The sequence below is a fragment of the Acartia tonsa genome, chromosome 3 (genome assembly GCF_053477335.1).
Source record: "Acartia tonsa isolate MP-2025a chromosome 3, ASM5347733v1, whole genome shotgun sequence".
Taxonomy (NCBI): domain Eukaryota; kingdom Metazoa; phylum Arthropoda; class Copepoda; order Calanoida; family Acartiidae; genus Acartia; species Acartia tonsa.
Genome location: NC_137262.1, coordinates 50,634,618 through 50,656,727, shown reverse-complemented (window position 1 = coordinate 50,656,727; position 22,110 = coordinate 50,634,618). Strand labels below are relative to the sequence as shown.

Here is a 22,110-nt window from a genome sequence, read left to right as displayed (position 1 = left end):
CACTTTATATGCCGTCGGTCTGTCAGTATAGCTTTTAGTATTTCCAGGGAAGACTTTATTATCTTATCTTATCTTCTATTCAAGTTTTATATGATTTACAACATACAACAATAAAAAACTAATAAAAATATTTTTATTTGTAAATACATTGTCAATTTGATTTCAATGCAATGTCTCATTCTTAATATCTAATCTACTTAACTGATTGGGTTCTCTATTTTATATAAACTTAACATCGGTCCCGTGATGGTTTTAGGCTATTTAATTTTTAGATTTAAGTCTTGGGATGGGTTTAAGCTTTTTTTCTAGTCCGTAGATGATAAAGGGGCAAACGCTAATAATATATAAAGTTTTTTTGTCTAAAGGTTAAAATCTCAATAACTACTAAAGCAAATGGGTTCTCAGTTTTAGGTAAGCTTCAAATAGGTCCCATGGGGGCATTAGGTTATTTCATTTTTAGATGGTTTTAAGCTATTTTTTCTAGCCTGTTTCTGCCCCGTTAATTACAGAGCCCCTGGATGCTAGGTACGCATCCGCTAGGTATGCATTCTTTTATTCAGAATTAGAAATATGGATTTTGTTAAAATTTCCCTGACAATTCTATGCCCGTTTTTCTTTGGGAGGGGGGGGGGGGGCCGGGGGGTTCACTGTATATTCACAGGGGAAATATTAGAAAATAAATATAAATATATTAACTTGCACATAAAGATTACTTCAAGTTCAACTACTTACGTTTAGAATTTCTGTCTGGCTGATTTCAGTTATTTATTTTATAATAAAAGCCTTTGATACTATGAACGTAATAACATTCTGCCTTAGCGTTTTCTTTTTTTTAAAACCTCTCTCTCACACTTGCTTTTTCTTCCATTTTTCTTTTGATTTCTTTATTTGATCTTCAGATACGTATTTATAATAATGCTTTTTTCATTCTTTCAAAAATGAAATTTGAATTAATGAATTTATTTTCCAATATATATTTTTTTTATATAACCGTCACGAAAGGGTTAAAATGTTTTTAATTTTTGTTTGTAAATCTGAACACATTAAAAGTGGCGCTAGAATCAATTTGTTTTAAAACTAAGTTTTCTTAAATTTATTATATTATGAATATAAATTTTCTGTTTTAAGAATAGTAATTAAATACTTCAAAATTATGTAAATAGCAACATCAAATAAAAAAGATGAATTTATTCTTAATAAAGTAAAATATTGGGTCTTATCGTTCTGGGCAATGAGAGTTTATTATGGATTATTGGAGCACTATGAGTTTTAAACATTTATCCCTTGGAAGACTTGAGCTCATATATAGACATTTATTTCCTATATAGATCTGTCATGGATCTTGATGCAATAATGCAGGCTGTTTTGTAAATGTTAAAAATTGGAAGATTTCATTAAATAAAAGTAATCGCAAGTATACTTAGTAAATAAAGCTATGATATGATTATACGGTATTAAACTATTTATATTCTGTTTATGAAAAATAGCTTGCTAATTTATTTTTTCTTCACGGAAGGTTTAGTGATTCTCTAATTATAAACAAATTGGTATTAAATCCAAAAAAACTTCAATATGCACTTGAAATGAATTTAAAATTTGTTCTATTAAATGCATTGAACATCAGATATGGTGTCAAAATGTCAATTAGTTTGACCAATTTGTTACTTTTTTTAAAGGATATATTTTTTTTTAAGTTTAATACTTTTTGCTTTTTGGCATGGTCGTCCTATATGTAATTTTGGAATAAATTAAAGTGAGACATTGACCTATTTTCTATTTAAATCCATCTAACTTTGTCTTTTTACCTACAACTTTAAACCCATTCAATCAAAATTTAGAACACACAATTTAATTAAAACTGTTTCTCACTCAAAAAGTATTTTTTTTTTTGTAAAAGATATTCTTTTTTATTGATTTTTCCGTTTGTTTGTGTGACTTTCCAGAAATTTTCAATGAAGCTTGAAAAGTTAAAAAGGAAAACGCAATTTGTTAGACTGCTGTAAAAGATAAGATTCTGAAATTTCGCTGGAAGATTCCCTGACTAAAAAGCTTTTACTTTCCACATTACTTCCTCCTAACTTATATAGTAGTCATTCTTGTTTCTTTTTATTTTAAACATTTATAATGTTTATTTTGTTCACCTTTGACATTTAATGATATTTGAAATATTAATGTAAGAAAAATGTTTTCGTTTAATTATTCACAAAAAAAAACAGAAAATGTTATCATTTAACATTTTAAAGTAATCTAACATAAAGTTTTTAGGTAAAAAAAAGTATAACATACAAAAAAGCAAAGCAGAATACATAAAAAAATAAGAAAAATTGTAGATAAAAGAAATAAAACATGACAGAAAATAATGAAATAAGCAAATAAACTTAAAATACAGGGCCTTCCAAAATAATGTTGAATTAAATTTTGATATCGATAAATTTTACTTTTAAAAAAATTGTCAAATATCAACATGTTCATATTAAAAGGGTTGATTTGTTGATATATTGACCAATTGCTATGCCTTATGTCAATGAAAGTGCAAAAGGTACAATGTAGCGTTACTACGAATAATTCTGAACAATTTAACATAAATATTGGAAGACCCTGTTAGTCTAATTGCTTTGTGTTTACCTTCCGGAGATTGCAGATTGCAATGTATCCAATTTCACCAACTTCTCGCCGATTTAATCTGAAATAACAATAGCAATTATTTATTATTATAAAAATTGTTGAAAAATGATACAATGATGTTTTTATCTCAAATAATGGAAACAAAATTTGTGTTTTTATTCCATTTTATTGATGAGTGTTTTAATGATTATTTTGAATAATCACAAATATAATTTTTAGTAAATTAGCTTCTCTTTAAGTAAATGGGTAAATGACCCACTGTCCAATTGAAAATCACCATTAAGTAAGCTGACTATGTTTTATGATTATTTAATCTATAAAATAGTTTTATTATGTTTTGATAATGTTTATAGTTACTATACTTTACTAAAAGCTTTAGAAAAAAAACCGTACTACTTTATATTATAATAGGATTTATTTAATAAATACTGTTAGGGCGAAATTTTAAAATTTAATTAACACTTTGTTGGAAAACAAATGAATGAATTTTTGTTTCTTGGATTACATGCAATGTTAGAATTAAGTCTCACTTTCTTTGCTTAGACGTCTGATTCTACTTTTATTCTTAATAAGAAGATAGGGTGATATATATATATACGGCTATAGGAATTAAATTTAATCAAGGAATTTATATTTTTGTCACTCATTAGATTAAGATTTTTGAGATGATTAAAGTAGGAGGAATATATTGCTCATATAAATTAAATCATTTGGCTGCACAGGAGAGGTGTGATTCTTTTAGCCTGTTCTTCTCAAATTTTCAGCTTGGGGAGAGTTAGACCACATAATAAAATATATCCATGTTCCTGTCTATATGACAGTTTCTAAACAAGAGGGTCCAAGACAATTCATATCTTGCATATAAATGAAGTAACTTTACATGTTAACATAACAAGAAAATGGTACCAGTGGCAGTAATATCTTAAATTGAGGTTTAAGACAGAAGACATAAGGCCGCCAATAACCCAAATATTTTAAGCAATTGAATGTATTTGTAAGCAAAATCAAAGGGTTTTTTAAGTTATCATTACAAAAATCGCATAAAACCCTGCCTGCACAAAACGTATTCAAAGCAAGACAATTTTATTGATATTAAGCTTTTACCAAACAAAAAAACTGTATCATTTAATATCAGGCTACTGTAATATTCTAAACTTTATATTAATTAGAGGATATTAGATTATTTCTTAAATAAGCCAAAGAATAATTTTTTTGATTCAAATGAATGACTAACTTTAAAAGCACCCTGTTCTATTAAAGCTTGCACCTTATAATGAACAGAGAGAGAACAGAGCTAATTAAACTCTGAAATGAATTAACCAGGGAGTTAAATAAGGGATTAGATATCAGCAAAAAACAATTTTGCATCCAATATTTTTTAATGCTTAAAATTATCGTTATTGCTACAAATACTAGTTATAGAATAGCAGAGCTACATAATAGTACTTGAAGTAAAATATATATTTTTTAAATGCCCTATTCCCCAAATATCTGGAATTAACTTGGCTATAGAACAACTTATTCATAGAACTAGGAGAGACAATTTAAATTGCATACAAAGTTCATTAATGGTCACAAAAATATTTTATAAAAATTAATCCTCCCTCCCCCTATTCTTTTTAAATGTCTTTGGGCAGTATAATACTGATTTGGAAGGCAAAGGGGTAAAGAATAATTTTCAATGTCCATTCGTGTTCAAACGTTCATTAATGGTCACAAAAAAAGACTAATAATTGTTTCCAATGTACTATTTTCTTTCTTATCATTTTGTTTTGTTTCATGATTAAACAAGGATGATTAATTCCAAGAAATGGGCACCAATTTTTAATGATTTTATAGAGTTTTTAGTCAGCTTATACCAAAAACGAAATTAATTCAGAAAAAAATCACGAAACCCATATGTGTTTTTCAGCTGTCGTTGGGGGGCAACTAGTAGAATTGGCGACCATTCCATCTGCCCCCCAAATATTATTTTAGATTTATTTCGCTTGTTAGGTATATCTTATTCCTTGTTTTTAAGTATTGAAATTAAAGAAAAAAAGTAGAGAAATTAAGCAGCTTTTGTACAAATTTATAAACCCTAAACTTTAAAAGAGAAAATGGTGAGAAAAACTTGGTAGAAAATGCGCGTACGTGCCGCGACTTTTTATTTACTTGACATAGTTAGAAATAGAATGATATCTTAATAAAGTAATTATTACAACAATCTGACAGAGCGATGATAATTCAACTTTTCTTTATTTTATATTTGCGCAAGAATTCAAACACTACACATATAAAAGTTGGTGCTACAAAATGTCAAATTCAATAGTTATTAAAGATTTAACAACACCGTTTCTTAAGTTAATGTTAAACTTCTAAAAAAATGTTGATTAATGATATTTTGACATTTTAAGTCGATGATTTTACATTTGTTTCAAAAATATCTTGTAAAAGAAACAATTGGTCAGAAACATTATAGGGTAGGTTTTAGGCTATTTTACTCTTGGTTGACCGTCATGGAAGTTATGAAAAAAAAAACAGCCAACCTGGCTCCTTCCCTCCTTAATAGATGTTTTAATTGTTTTTTTTTTTTCTAAATTCAAATTAATAAAATTTTCATTAATTTGAAACACCTTCGTTTGCAAAAAAAATCTTTTATCACGTTCACATTTGGTTTTTAGAAACTGAACTAGATATAAATGCACTGACGAATTTTTCACTTAATTTTATTAAGTTTAATTTCTCTTTCTTAAACAAGGATGACAACTACCATAAAAGTAAAGCTCAACACAACAAAGATGACAAAATAACATTTACATTATTGAATAATTTTTATTGTGACTTATAATCCTAGAAATTAACATTCTAAAAAGTATAACAAAAGCATTACAATTTAATGGGTAGATTCTTTAGAAGAAAGTATAAACTGTTATTATCTTTTAAGCCTTAATTTTCTTTAAAATGAATGCATATCTTAAATATAAAAAGTAAGTTTTATAATTTCCTAAAATTATGAAACTTTCTAATTTTTAAAAATAATTCGAATCGTCTTAATTATATCTTTTTTGTAATAAATCTTCTAAAAAATTTTATTTTGTCTGTCAATAACGTATAGATCTTGTCATAAATATATGCTAGAATTGTTCAAAAGATTTAAAACCATTGACTAAAGATAAGGCCACTATTTTAATAGTAGCAAATCTAATAAAGTTTTGCAAGTCAAGATAACTATGCTCTTGATAGATTAGAAAGGTGGTTCAGCTAAACTATGAGGCTTTTCTCTATGTAAATAATATACTTTAGTTTCATTGTTATAAAATTCTGGATTAAAATTGTCTTGAATAATTATGTTTAAATTGATTTAGATTTGATTTAACCACGTTATTATATCTAGCATATCAGGAATACGTAGATAGGTCAACGAAAAATTAATAACATTAAATATTTTAACTTATATCGTCAATCATTAAATGATAATTAATAATGTGACAAAATATAATGACTTGATATGTCTCAACTAAATACTAATAAATAAATATGGTAATGGACAAGAAAATATTTTTGTTTTGAATGAAAGATTGATTTATCTTTCAGTTACATATACCTTTAACCTTTACTGAATGTAAATTGTAATAACTAATATACGTTCGTGGGAAAGCAATACCATAATGTGTAAGAATTCAATTTATTGGTGTTCATTTGCCATTTCCGAAATCTTAACTAAAAACATATAAAAATTTGATATGCCACCATAACTGCCCCACTATTGACACCCTATTATATGATCTAACTTGCTTCAATTTCACTTTGACCTAATGTCGAAACTAAGAGTACTATTTGAAACCATTATCTACTATGTAATTCCATTCTAGTAATAAAATTACTACAATAATTTTTAGTTACAATGTCTTAACACTAATTAATTTGTTTGAATATAGTTCTAAATTATGTCGCCCTTCATAAATTCATTTCAAGATTTAAATTATGTTAAATTGAAATATTTTTAATTAAAACAAGTATGTCTTATATTCAAAAAGAAAAGAACAACAATTGAATGAAATTAATAGTAGTAAAGCTTGCACATAGATTATCTAATAATTCCATTATGTCCTTAATGTTAATATGTTAAAATTGTTCTTTTTATTTGAAACTTTGCATGATGATTACTAGAAAAAAGGTATAACTATAAGGTATAACCAACAAATAACTATAAATACCAAATAAATATAAAATAATATTTGGGGGGCAAATGGAGAGGTCAATTTTACGATATGTTACCCCCCAACTACAGCTAAAAAACACGTATAGGTTTCAAGATTTTTTTCCGAATTAATCTCATTGTTGGTATAAGCTGACTAGAAAATTCCTATGACAACCCATTTTTTTATTTTAGTTTTAAAAAGAAAAAGTGAGAAAATATTTTTTTTAGGGGGGCATTTTTTTCTAGAAGCGATTTCTCTTGGGAGAGTGGTGTTACCCTCCCCAAAATATTAGGAAACCTTAGTACTTATGAGAAGCTACCCTGTAAAGGAGAACCATATCAGTTCTTTTACTAAGAATTTTTACTCTCACGTTCCTCCCAACTAAAATGAATAGAAATATGAATAATCTAACTGTAGGTATTTGTTGATAAATAAACATTGTCAGACGCGTGTTGAAATTCAATGAGTCAGAAAAAGTCACCAAATATACAAATAATGTGTCAGCAAAAACATTTAATTGAGTGAGAATTTAATTTTTTGCTTTTCCAAATCTTTTTGTTTAATATATTCAACACTGCCTTCATGGACCCTAACATAAGTTTAACCACATTTTAGAATAGTACCAGGGCCTATCGGAAGTGGAAAACTTAATGGGTAAAAGATCTTAAGGAGCAGACAGTGATACATACAACTTCTCTTGTGTGGAATTCATTGATTTTCCTGATTTAATTTTATCTACTTATTAATATAAATTTTCCTATTATTCTTAAATCTTCAAAAACACATACCTAAAACAATAAAATGAATTAATTTCAAATAAAATCTTATTTTAAAGCATCGAACGGCTTAATAAGAGTATTACCCTTACTGTATATATTTATTAAAATGTTCTTTTATATCTTATCTGTTTATTTTGTATATAGACATATTTGTACTTTTAGATTAGATAAAATAGTTGTTCTCAGTTAATTTATTTGAAGTGCAGTGTAAATTAGGTGTTTTTAAATATTAAAATTTCATCAGGGATAAGGGATGGGAAACCTGGCCGAAAATTAGGTCTCAGCCTCCTTTTAAAAGTGATGGGGCAACTTTTCTTTTTTGCCTATAAAATCAACTCATTTTCGCCAGTTCCTCATTGGCTGTAGGCCAATATCCAATAACCTGAAACTTGCTTTTAGCATTAACCAATTATTAATAACAAACGCGTCCCCCAGTTCATTATTGGCTAAATTAATTCAAGCAAACATAAATTTCTGCTATTAGAAAGACAACAATGGAAAGTTTCTGCTATCAGAAGGACAACAATATATATGACGTTCAATCACATCAACTTTTTATTAAACCTACACATTAATAAATGTCCATATAGCAAAACATAAATTGAGAGATCGTTTTTTGAAGACTGAGTAGGATTCAACATTTTATACTTTAGAACAATGTGAAAAACTCATTGTCTTTAGACAATTTAAAAGTTACATTTCATGTGGAATTGATAACCCACCTAAATGATTACAAATACAAAACTAGTTCAATATGTAAATAAAAGTGTACTGTGTTTTGTTAAAAAAATTTTTTCATTAATTTTGGTAAAAATTAATGCACACTTAATTGAACTTTTCTGTTAATATTTAACGTAAAATTAATTTTTTTAAAAATTCTTAATTTATATGTATGCTATGGAACAATTTGTTGATAGAATGTTACCCATGTACTTATTCAAATCTACTTAATTTATTTATTAAAGCTGGGGGGCTAAAGCGGTGTTCATTTCTAAATACAAATTTTGGGGTGAAGTAGATCCCTCCTTAAAATGTTTGAAAATAAATCAGATTTAACCATCTCAAAAAAAACTTTTTTTTAAATGGGGGGGGGGGGGGTGGCGAAATAATGACCATCTTAACGGGATTCTACTTAAAGCCACTAACAAATTGGTTCTTTGAAAAGTTTTTATTATATTTTGTGGAATCAACTACCTGAATTCTATTCTATACTTTTTTTCTTTGCATTCATATAATAGCTATTTCATCATTGTTCATAGTTTTCAAATCTAACTACTGCGTCATCCCGAAACTAGTTTTTTAGGCCTAGTTGGAAAATAGGCCTGGAATAATATTTTCTTACGTTTCCCATCCCTTATCCCTGAATTTCATTGAGTAGGCAATTACGAACAGTAGGGGGTTCTCTCTAACTTATAAACTTTATAGGTTAGGGGGAATATCTAAAGTCAATAACAAGCTGTTTATGTTCGTTTTGTAGCGAGCCTTCTCTATAAGTCATGAACATTGTTGGTTCGTAGGTAGTTTGGAATATTGAAAGTTATAAATCAGAAGTAGATATCATAAAATACAAAATATGATCAAGACAAATAAAAGATAGTAAGTAACTTTCCTAGACAGTTGCACATGCTTTGAATAGTCTTAAAATTATCTAGTTCTCTTGCAAGACTTCCGTTCTTTTGGACATAATCGTTTTTTAAGTATATTAAATTACATTACATTTTTCTAAATTTGTCAAATTCTTAAGAATTAGGATTTTTTAGGAATTTATCTTAAGAAAAACAAATTCAATGGGGAAATAGGGAAATGTCAATCAATGGCAATGCTTTAATGAAATGAAATAATTGGAAGAAAGAGTGTGGATTTATTTGAGCACCATTATCCCCTCCCTCCCTGTGAGACTTAAACTGAAAACTGATCTCGTCGCTTTGTCACCAAAAATCCCCGAAAATTTTTCTAATCTTGTCACACAAAAAAAGTGAAAATAACTTTTAGAATTCATAAGGGGGGAAAGTTTTTATGTTAATTTTCCTTTTTTCATTCAAATGAGTCCCTTGGTGTTATTTATACTTTATATCCCCCCCACCCTTGTTTTAGGATCGCAACTACTCTACAATTAGTGTATACCCGACCGACTGTCAAAGAAGGTTGATAAAATTTGTTGAATTTCTTTTTGCATTTTAAAAATTTATTTTATTCATAATAAATCATTGAAAAGTTTCTAGGATTTCTTAAGCAATGTTAAATTTAGTGATTTAATGGCAATAACTGCTAAAACTACTCTTTCTATATCATGTAAATGTTGCATGATGCTTGAAAAGAGTTGATGGTTGTTTTTGATACGTATATCCTTGTTTTTACTCAAAGAAAACACAAAAAAACGGCATAAATTATTCATTTTCCTTATATCTCTCTTTTTTTAAACAATAGCTAAAGATATCAAATGTTTGTTAATGCCATTATCACAAAAAGCTATCTGTGTTTTTTTTTCATTAAAAAATACATTTGACATATAAGAATTATTATTATTGAGTATTCATAAACATTTTATCCATAGCAAATCGAAGTTAAGATATAGTAAAGTCTCGCGGAGTAATTAAATCTGAATTGATTAAATAAATGGAAAGTCATATAATTATTCAGTTATTACTTAACTCTATTATTCATAATGTAAATAACAGGCGATGTAGCACTCTATAAGTTATATCTCTATTAAATCTGACAGACACCACATAAAGAAGGGAAATTGAAATTTGAGACAAGTCGCGCGTGTGTGTGTTTGTTTGCCTATTTCAGATTTGGCAATAAAAGAATGACAGATATTGTAGAAAATTCTTATCATTAGAAAGGGGGACAAAGGGCTGTAAATTATATTGGAGCCATAAGTTTTTGTAAAAAGCTCTCTCATTCTTTGGATTGAAAACTTTAGAAACTTCTATAAATCTATAAAACTTGAATGGATTATGAATAGTTAGGGAGGGGACAAAGAACTGCAAATCGTAACATAGTATCATAGGATACCCCGTTCATTTATTTAAAAAACTTTGGGAACTGTTATAAATCTGTTCAAACTACTAGTGTAACAATTAGATATTTACATATTTTTATCCTAAAAAGATACATATAACAAATTAATGGGATTGAATTCGTTTATTGTTAGCAGAATTCTCTCTATTTTAAATGTAATTATTTGATTGTCCAAACTATCATCATAAGAAGTGGAAAACGCAGCTTCATGACATTTTTAGTAAAACAATTTTAGTTGGAATAACAGTTTTTATTACATTTGTCAAAAATCCTTTTAAATTTTTTGAATGATGGCTACAACTGTTTAGCTATTATATCAACAAAATACTAATTTTCAAGATTATAAAAAAATATCTGTACTTTTTTTATGAATCAAATAACATTATTTTTCATCATTGTTTATTATTTTACAAAAATTCAAAACTACTAAAAATTCTTTAAACTTGTGATGTAATGATTTTTGTTCGATGAAGCATAAAAAATCCACGTGCTTTAATAAGTACAATGATCATTAAAGGTATAATGCAGTTGGGACCGCAAAACCAACTTTAGAAGTAAAAATATAAGATATTCCCCCCACCCCCCTATTTTAATCTGTAAAATTAAGAAAGCTTAGAAAAGAGATGGGATATTGAAATACTAAACTTCCAATAACAAAAAAACTCAAGTAACTAGGCACTGTTTTTGGTATCTTGAAAATATTGACGGAAAGTTTGAAAGAGGTCGACAGAATTAAAAATAACAACCACTCTTTTTTACTTTTCTAGCATTAATTTCATTTTAGCAAAAGTTTAAGATGCAAAAATCAATCTTAGTTGATGTTTCTACACCTAAAGGATTGGTTTCGCGACCCCAACCGTAAGTAATGATGAGTTAGATGATTATTTACATGATTATTATACACAAACATTAAACGCTGGTTGTTCAGTGGCCCCGCCCCCTGTAATAAAATACATACTTAATCACCGTTATTCCTGTAGGGAGGGTGAAAAATGATACTTCTCCCGTAAAAAAAATAAGATCATTATTTATTGAGAAAAACTTAAAGATAATTAATGTATTCATGTTCTTTTAAACACTTAACACTTTTAAAGCAATGGCGAATTCTTTTGGTATGTGGCCTTTTTTCACTTCTTCCGTTTAAAACTAAAAATGAAAGAGAAGGTTTGACTTCCCCCCTCCACTCGAGTGCCCCTAGAGGCATCTACTATTGTAATAAAATATTTTTCTTTCTGACTTCAAAGTACATTTTGAATCTTTTTTGAGTAGTAATCATCTTTCAAATAATTTTAAGAGAAAGGAAATATTTTCAACAACTTCAACCTTATAAAAATCATTATATCCCCGCTTTCCAAGTATTTTTCTCACATTGTAAAAAAAAGAACTATTTCCCCGAGGGGTAGATTTGATGTACGTGACCCCTTGACTTTTAGGAAACGATTAAAAATCCATATTCATAAGTAATTAACAATAAAAAGGGGTGTGGGATTTTCAACGATTGTTTTATGAGCGCAGCTACTTTAAAACTACTGGTTGTCTGAATGTAAAATTATAAATTTTGGATATAAATTTTGGATAACAATTACTTTTATTTGGTTATAAACTATATTTTTTTCTTTTGATTGCGCTTATTATTGACATAATTATCCTTGTTTTATTATATTTTGAGGGATTTCTTGTTTATTTCAATAATATAAAACAAGAAAAATTTTATTCTGAGAGGCATAGCAATATATGAACTGATTTTGACTGAATGGGTAAAAATAATTTTTTTTAATTTTTTTAAGCAATTAAATCTATTTATGTGGATATTTAAAACAATAGACTTTACATACATACCCTTGTAATCAAGCAGCAGTGCTATTAAAATCCAATTTTACAATAATATTGAATAAAGGGAAATAAAATTTCCCCTTTAATAGTCTTTGCATAAATTTAAATACTTAAAAATAATCTGAATGCATAAATGTATAATAATTAATATTACGTGACCAACAGAGCCAAAAAGAAAAAGCTAGCGAGAATAATTTTATCTTTTGTTTTATTTTATTATACCATCCCTTTCTTTTCTAAATAATTCATTTAAAAATTCAAGTAAAAGTCCGGTTTTTCTAAATTTTCATTGTTTTCTAATTGTTTGAATCTTTTGAAACAAACCGCAGTTTTTTCATTGATTTGACCAATTCAAATAACACGTAATTGTTTTGTCTTAAAACATTGCATTTTGTTATAAACAAGAATAGATTCATCCAATTGTTGCGAAGAGTTTTTAGCAATTTTAAGTCTAGTTTACTTTTTTGTTCTGTCCATCGATTTCCTGCCAAACGTTTGTGCTGTATTTATGTCATGTCTATGATGTACACGTTATTCCTTGACAACTATTATGTATTTTTCTCAAAAGTCAATATCAATTTTGTCATTAGTATATATATAAAATCTATTTTATATTAGCCATAACCACTTTTTTAAAAACTTCTTTTATGACCCGAAGTCTTTAAGCCATGGTTGTGTTGGTATCAACGACAGACTTACTACAAAGCCCTCTAGCTACTAAAATTATCAATATATATTTTTTACTCATAACTGAAAAAAGCTTTCTATAAAAGGGTTCATTAAATAATTAGCTAGACATAAAGCAATCATTAACATTTGGTTTGTATTATTATCAGGAATACAGGGATAAGTAAATGAAAGATAAATTATTCAGGCTGTAAAAAATGTCTTTATGTTGACATACAGCATTAGAATATCGACTATAAGTTGTTTGATTAAATGGTCATGACTAACATTTTACAGATGATATTTACGACGACATTATAAACTTTTAGAATTACTATTACATCTGTTCATATAATCAATATATATAATAATGAACAGGAAGACTCCTATAAGCATTCATTTGTCCTTTTCTATTTTTTCCAATGTCCTTTCCTTTATCCCTGTTTATTAGTCATACATATAATAGTATAATAATAGTTTAATAATAGATTAGCTTTATTAAAATTTATTTATCAGGGAAGAAGAGAATAATAGTGGTTAAAAAATCTTCAAATTGTTCTTTCCGAAACAATTAAAAGCTACCAAAGTCATAGTTCCTTTTTTAAAAGCGAAGCTTTTCTATAATTAGGGTCGGTCTGTCCGTCCGTCCGTCCGTCCGAGATAGTTAGCTTTTATTCGTTAATTTAGGCATGTTAGAATTGTCCTATCGATTTCAAACTTTGCATGGTGATTCCTCTAGTAGTTAGGTACGATTTAGATAGCGTAGCAACTCTATAATCATTACCAGAATGTCCGTACGTCCATTTTAAACATGTTGATTTTTCTACTTTTTTAACAACAAATTTTTATGTGATCTAATTATCTGTTTGATCTGATTTTTGGTATATTGATTCCTGGGACAACAATGAACAATATTTTAAGCGAAGCAACTCTATAATCAAGTCCTAAAGATGTAAGTATGTCCAAAAACATTATCCTGTATCAAGCAGTTTTTCGACAAATTTACTTACAATTTTGCTTTGACTCTTATACATTTATATTCTGATTATTCAGTTCAGACACTATACAAGTGTTAATGTCCGTTTGTCCTACCGATTCAGTGCTTCGCTTTTATGGATGTTGTCATCCTTGTTTGGATAAAAATTAACCAACAATCTATCGTCTTATCTCTAGATCCCTGCAAGGGATAAGGGATGGGAAACCTGGCCGAAAATTAGGTCTCAGCCTCCTTTTAAAAGTGATGGGGCAACTTTTCTTTTTTGCCTATAAAATCAACTCATTTTCGCCAGTTCCTCATTGGCTGTAGGCCAATATCCAATAACCTGAAACTTGCTTTTAGCATTAACCAATTATTAATAACAAACGCGTCCCCCAGTTCATTATTGGCTAAATTAATTCAAGCAAACATAAATTTCTGCTATTAGAAAGACAACAATGGAAAGTTTCTGCTATCAGAAGGACAACAATATATATGACGTTCAATCACATCAACTTTTTATTAAACCTACACATTAATAAATGTCCATATAGCAAAACATAAATTGAGAGATCGTTTTTTGAAGACTGAGTAGGATTCAACATTTTATACTTTAGAACAATGTGAAAAACTCATTGTCTTTAGACAATTTAAAAGTTACATTTCATGTGGAATTGATAACCCACCTAAATGATTACAAATACAAAACTAGTTCAATATGTAAATAAAAGTGTACTGTGTTTTGTTAAAAAAATTTTTTCATTAATTTTGGTAAAAATTAATGCACACTTAATTGAACTTTTCTGTTAATATTTAACGTAAAATTAATTTTTTTAAAAATTCTTAATTTATATGTATGCTATGGAACAATTTGTTGATAGAATGTTACCCATGTACTTATTCAAATCTACTTAATTTATTTATTAAAGCTGGGGGGCTAAAGCGGTGTTCATTTCTAAATACAAATTTTGGGGTGAAGTAGATCCCTCCTTAAAATGTTTGAAAATAAATCAGATTTAACCATCTCAAAAAAAACTTTTTTTTAAATGGGGGGGGGGGGGGTGGCGAAATAATGACCATCTTAACGGGATTCTACTTAAAGCCACTAACAAATTGGTTCTTTGAAAAGTTTTTATTATATTTTGTGGAATCAACTACCTGAATTCTATTCTATACTTTTTTTCTTTGCATTCATATAATAGCTATTTCATCATTGTTCATAGTTTTCAAATCTAACTACTGCGTCATCCCGAAACTAGTTTTTTAGGCCTAGTTGGAAAATAGGCCTGGAATAATATTTTCTTACGTTTCCCATCCCTTATCCCTGATCCCTGCAGAGAATGATAAATATAAAGCTTGGGGAATTTTTAACTAAATGATTTTGGTCATGATAAAAAAATGGGATACAGGGATTGGGCAATGGAGAAAAAAATCTTATTGGACCAGGAATATGGCACTTTTTAGAAAAATCTCATTTTCGTAGGTTAAATATTATTCATATAGGGAAATTAATATATTGTAAAATGTAAAATTACATTTTTATTGGTGGAAAAGTATAGGTGTAAAATAAGTGCTTCTCCAAATTTACCCTTCAATTTTCAAATATTTATTTTCTGTAATCTTATCTTCTATCAGCATATACCTAAAACCCTGTTAGAAATAAAGAATTGTAATGACTCAGAAAATCAATGAAACATTGATTTTAAGTAAGTATGCACTTTAATAGTCTAGTACCTGGGAGTAGCTATGACTAATTTAGGTTAATTTACTTAATACTTTTCAAAGGCGAAGCTATTTTAAAATTTGGGGTCGGCCCGTCCGTACGTCGGTTACTAAACGGTTAGTTATGATTATGCTCTAATTTAGTAGTATTAAAATTGTTTTATTGATTTTTAACTTAGTAAAATACTTTAGGTAACAGTTATGTAAGATTTCGAAAGCGAACCAAATCTCTTTTGGATTTTTTAACCCTTTCTATCTGTACTGCACAATACGTTACTGTTATTTTTAAGATAATTGTATATATTGCTTCATTTATTTTTGGAAAAAGTAACATTTTTGTGGTAAATAACTAAATTGCTAAAATGAGTCACTTAGGTAATCGTTTCTGCCAATTTAAATTTTAATAATAAAACAATTTACCAAAAGCCCAGAGCAACCATATCTATCTAGTAGTGGGAATAAAAGTTATTTTAAGTTCACCAAAAACTGCTTTCGACCGGTTTGGCATTTGGGAAATATATTTATTAGAGGGGAAGATATTCTAAAAATATGTTTGTAGGGAGGGGACATTGGGCTATTTATTACACTAGTCCCAAAATTTGTTATTATAATGTTTTTTATTCGTTAACTAAATAACTTTGGGGGAATTTATTGAATTCTGATTGATTGGTTCATTAAATTGAGTGTTTAAATGTTTTAACCACTAATTGTATTCTACAGAAGGGGATATTTTGTGTTTAATAATTATGGATGTACATCAATTCATCGGTCATTGTCTTATCCCTAGCAAGGGTCAGTAATACTACTTACACCATTAAGAATGACATATATTTTTTTTGTAAAAAATTTTTCCGAAAACTTTAACCGTAATCTTACTTGTTAGCATTTAAAATTTTTAATAAAATTTTGTTAAGGTTAATCTGTGATTTTTTTCATATTTACTTGTAGAGATATTGTTTTGTTTTAATCAAAAATATGGTTCCTAACCATAATATTTATCTATATTATAATGTTGGGTGGTTGAAATATTTTTCCTCTCTTAATTAAGATTACTAATTCAACTCCAAATGACTTAAAAGTAAGATTGTCCAAAAGAGATTAATAACTTTATACTTTTCTAATAGCTTCCCTCTATCATCGAGGGATCTGTTTTGTAGTGAGAAGAAAGGGATAGTCTAAAACCATCTCATGAACTATATTGATCTTGTCTACAGGGAACAACTCCTAAACTATATAAGTGTAGTAGCTAAAATTTAAAACATTTACATTTTGAAATCCTATATTAATATAATTATTACTCTAAACCATAACAAGTTTACCGCATTTTTGTATGGTTTGGAAGATATTCTTATGTTATGAGAATTCACCCAACCACTCAACTGATATATGCAAATGTTATTATCACAATAAATATTAATAATGATATTATGATGTTACTTAACTTCCGCTAACATCATAATTTCAAACTGTTTCAAAATGCTAAAAGACAAAATAGCATAGCATATAATTAAAATGGAATGTTTAATAATTAATCAAATAAGAATGAGTAGTTTGAGTTGTAGTATAGTTTTTCGCGGATTTGGTGGCTTTTGTCAATGCAATGTATTAGGAAATAAACAAGACCTTATGCGACAGTTATGTCACACCAAATATTATATGCGATGTGTGATAGAAAACAGAAAAAATATTGTTTTTCTATCTACCCATATCGTTTGATTTACAGTACATTTTTATATTTTATCCAATACAAAAAATGGTATTTTGTCTCTCTCCTAGGTTTCTTAGGATCTCAATAACGGCCGGAAATAAGTCGAACTAGTATTTAAGGGGGGGGGGGGTGGGATTCATACACACCTTATAGAGAAAGACACTAGATGCAAGGGGCGCAGAAACTTGCATCTACAAAAGCAAATATACCCTTCAGAGTGTTAGCGGCTATGTACTTGGAGAGAAAAGGTCAGCAAAAACAGGTAAAAAAAAGAAAATCAACTACAACATTTAAGTTCTTTCTTTCGAAAGCTTTACTATCTTGATTTGATTCAATTTACCTAATAATTCAAAAATAAAACCTAAGTGGTACTTTTTTCAATGATTATTTTAATGGCGAAAAACACACAATTTTTTAGAATTATGGCAGTTTTTTTGCCATTTGTAAAATTATGATTTATTACACACCAACTTTGGAATGTTCTATAGTAAGGCTAGTGAAACCTGCTTTGATATGTTAGAGAGATTTTTTTGATCCTTAATGAAAACCGAATCGAGACTGAATAGTCATAATATCAGTTTTATAATAACAACTAGTTGCTGCACCCCTGGCATCAGGAAATCTGTATTCAAAGGGATAAGAAGAGGGCAGAAAAACAGCGTAAAACCATCCCAAGGCTTAGATCTAAAACATAATAGCCTGAATAAATAGACAAAAAAAATTCACTACTTTATAAAATAGGAAAATATCAATATTGCTTAGTGTTTGTCATAATATAGATAATGGATAAAGATTTCTCAAATATTTCTTATTTCTATTAGAAAATTACAAACAAAAAAAAAGATTTTTCTCTCTAGACAATCATACAGAGTCTCATCCGCCACACTACTCTAGCCATGGGATTGAAATTTTGAAGCCAACAAAACTTTTAATTTATTATATCCGCCAGACAAAACCTAAATTATCATTTTATAGTTCAGAGCTTTGTTTTATATATCTGCATAAATAAAGAATCATTAAAGATTTTGAAAAATAAAATAATGTTCGATGTCTGTTTGTCTGTCTGATATTGATATCTCGCAAACCAATGGACAGATTTGACTAGAACTCTTAATAGATACACTTACTGGACATACCATGGTTTTGGGCTATTAATAAGAACCCTCGGTGTACCAAAGGAATATAAAGCTACGAGTATTTAAATTTCAAATTATAAAAAAATTATTAAGAAATTGAAATAAATTCTGGAAATTGTATTCTAAGCAAACAATATTTTTAAATCTTTAAATCCACCAATATACAAAGATTCAATTACATTAAACTATACATTTTAGAATATATATGATTTACTCCATATGTTTAAAAATCTAGTGTATTGATAACTACTATACAGTACTACGGTTGTTAACAAATGAGTTTGGTTTCACTGCTTGCAAAATACCGCCAATTATCGGCAAATAATTTTTGCACAACCTGACAGAATGTCTATAATTCTATATCTCTCCATTAAAGTTCTTTCCCTTTTTATTTCTTTCATTCTCTTTATGGTAACGCAGCTACTCATTAACTAAGTATGTGTGTTCGTCTGTCTGTTTGATTTTTTTCTAATAACATTCATTTTTAAAGAATTTTTACCTTAACTGAATCTTTAAATCATTTTAGTGGTGAGCCAGATCGGGGTGAGCCGAATTTCAGCCAATCACAGCGCGGCATTTTAAAAAATGCTGTGCTCTCATTGGTGGAAAGTTTGCTCACCCCGATCTGGCTCACCACTAAAATGATTCAAAGATCCAGCTCTTGATTTTTATCAGTAACTTATTTTTTTTTACACCTGTTAAGATTGAAACTATTATAACCTTTAATGTCTAATAATAAAAAGGGGAAAGGGTATTTGATTATTTTTTTAAGGTGATTTCTCTCAAATAGCTTGAGGTACCGTCAAATTAGAAACAGATCGTATCAGCTTATCGGGACCTATAGAAGCTTCACTGAAAGTAAGATCCATTTCGATCCAGTAGTTGTTTTGATAAAAACATACCGGCATCCTGCCGCCATTTTTATATTACCGTTTCTCAGAAAATATCTTTAATTTCTCAATATAAAACTTCTTAAGTTCTTAAGATTATTATTGCTGCGCTACTTATGAACACACTCAACCTTGCTTTTGTTTGTGTTCACGCATGGCAGATTTGCAAGTAAATTAAAGCTGCCAATATCTGCAGCATGCGCTAAAAACTTATTCAAATAGGCAGGCATGGTAAAAAAGTGCTTTATTATGCAATTAAAGTAATTTTCCTTTCAAAAAGTTACTAACCTAAAAAGAGGCCCCCCTATTAAAAATATTTTTTTTATTATCCATGGTTTATTAAAATGTAGGTATTACGCCGTAGCGCTGCACATTTTTGTGGTTTTAATTGAATAGTTTTTGCTTTTAAATACTAATTTTTTGCAAGTAAATTTTATTAGTTTTAACAATGATTTTTAGGAATTTAATTTAATATTTACTGTTCTTCTTTTTTCAAATTAAATTAAATTATCTTCTTCTTTATTTTGATTTTTTGAAATATACCGCTACACTGTAATTTCTAAGTCCGTATGTCTTGTCTTTTCTCATTCTTGTTTTTATTAGATTACATTTTTGTTTTATTATTCGCTAGAAATATTTAGAAAAGACACCTGTATCTACGTCTTAATGTGTTATTTAAATATTCAAGAACAAAATTTTAAATTCTTCGGAAGTACTAAAATCAAATACAAAATATTTATACTATTTAAATTTGATGTTTAGTCACAAAAATTCACAATCTTTCTAACCTTACCAAGGTTTTATTGTCAGCAGACACGTAAATAAAACAACATAGAATAAATTAATTTTTGATGGTCCTTGCTGACCATGATTTTTGTATAACCAGTTTGATTCCCGTAGAAAGGAATCATATTCTAGACTGTGATAGAAGTAAACATACCTAAACCAAATATAATATCTTAATTAACAAATTTTAAGCATTTTATTTTAGGTTTGATTATAAACAAGTTTACAAGTTTGAATGAATATTCAACATATGAAAACTCAATGAACAAATAAAGTTGACCAACATTTTTTTAAGTGTTTAAAAGTTATAATGGAATGTTTTACAAAATAAAATAAAACTATAATTAAAAATTCTTTACTAAGAGAAATAAGTTTTAATTTTTTTTATTGCTTTGAAAAGTACTTTATTAAACGCATCCATAGAATCATAAAAAGAGATTTATATATTGATAGACAGATACTAGATAGCTAGATGGCTAGATAGATAAATGGCTAGAGAGAGATGATGTACAATTAAATGAAGTGTGACCAAGACAATAAGACTTTTGATGATAATTCTAGCTAGGCCTAAATTTGTAGATAGATAGATAGTAGCTAGGCCTTACTTTGTAGATAGATAGATAGCAGCTAGGCATATCCAAGTTATTGCGTACAATTAAATTCAAGGGGTAGGGATATTTCATATGAAGATATACTGTTTTGCCTTAAGAGTTAATAATATAATACAATGACTTTATTAATAGCAAATGGCTAATTAAAGACAAAAGTAATTTTGCTTAGTTGCCATATCCCTCGCCTATCATTTTATTTCAACAACTATAAAAAAAAAGTATTGTTAATAAATGTGAAAATGGCAGGTGTTCTGCTAATTTTATAAATTATAAGCATAATGTACAAATTTAACATAAATTTTAATAATCATGTTATAGTTGTTACTGTGTTATAAAATGAATTAGCAGATTTTATCCAAAGAAGGCGAATCATTTTATGTTAATTTTCAGTTAAAACCAATATCTAAAAACAGCAACATAGGATACTTGTTAAACTTTATGTTATTACATCGTTTTTAGACTTTAGTAATAATGTCTTATTTAAAAAAATCACTATTTTGATATTGATCAGCTTTAAAAGATTAATAAAAAAACTTTAGAAAAAAATGACACTTTACTATAAATTAAAATTTGCTTTCAACGTCTGAATTCACTCTGTTTAACATATTTAAAATGTAGAAAACACTGTAATTACACAGAAAAAATGTGTTTCGCGGTTATTAAAAGTAAATTAACAATTACATTTTTAGATTTTACTGCTTTAGTCTTTAAGTAAAGGTTCTAATAAATATGGAGAGAGTTTTCGAATTTTAATTCGAACTATCAATGAACTTTGAGCTTTATGTTTATATTATGTTATTTCAATGTTTAAATCGACTATTGGAATCTTTTTTTTATATAAATTGTATTTTTAGGTTGTCATAACAGTTTAACAACATTAAAAGTTACTTCTAGTAACCTATATCTACGATGAAAAGATGTTAGTCTCATTTTTACATTATAGCACATATAGCCTAGGAAAAAATATGATTTTATCCATTTTTATCCATTGAAAAGAAATTCTACTGTAGTCTAAAAACTTAACCAACAAAAAAGTACACGGGAAACAACAAAAAAATGTCCAAGTTTTTTTCAACCTTTTCCCTCATTAACTATGATATTGTGGAGAGGGTGGTGGTGATTATACTCATGTCATAAAACCACTAAACATATCCACATACTTCCAGGGAC

At 28.1% G+C, this 22,110-nt stretch overlaps 2 protein-coding genes across 3 annotated transcripts in view; both read right to left on the bottom strand.

Annotated features, from left to right (window-relative positions):
• The window catches only part of LOC145314934 (uncharacterized), a 90,872-nt gene that overhangs the window by 57,855 nt on the left and 10,907 nt on the right, over nt 1–22,110 (bottom strand). The window contains exon 3 of the mRNA XM_080155010.1: nt 2,626–2,683. Within this exon, the coding sequence (XP_080011136.1) occupies nt 2,626–2,683 (58 nt within the window). The remainder of the gene's footprint in view (nt 1–2,625; nt 2,684–22,110) is intronic.
• Nucleotides 1–22,110, bottom strand: part of LOC145314518 (piwi-like protein Ago3) — a 366,650-nt gene that overhangs the window by 343,516 nt on the left and 1,024 nt on the right. The gene's annotated exons all lie outside the window — the stretch shown is intronic.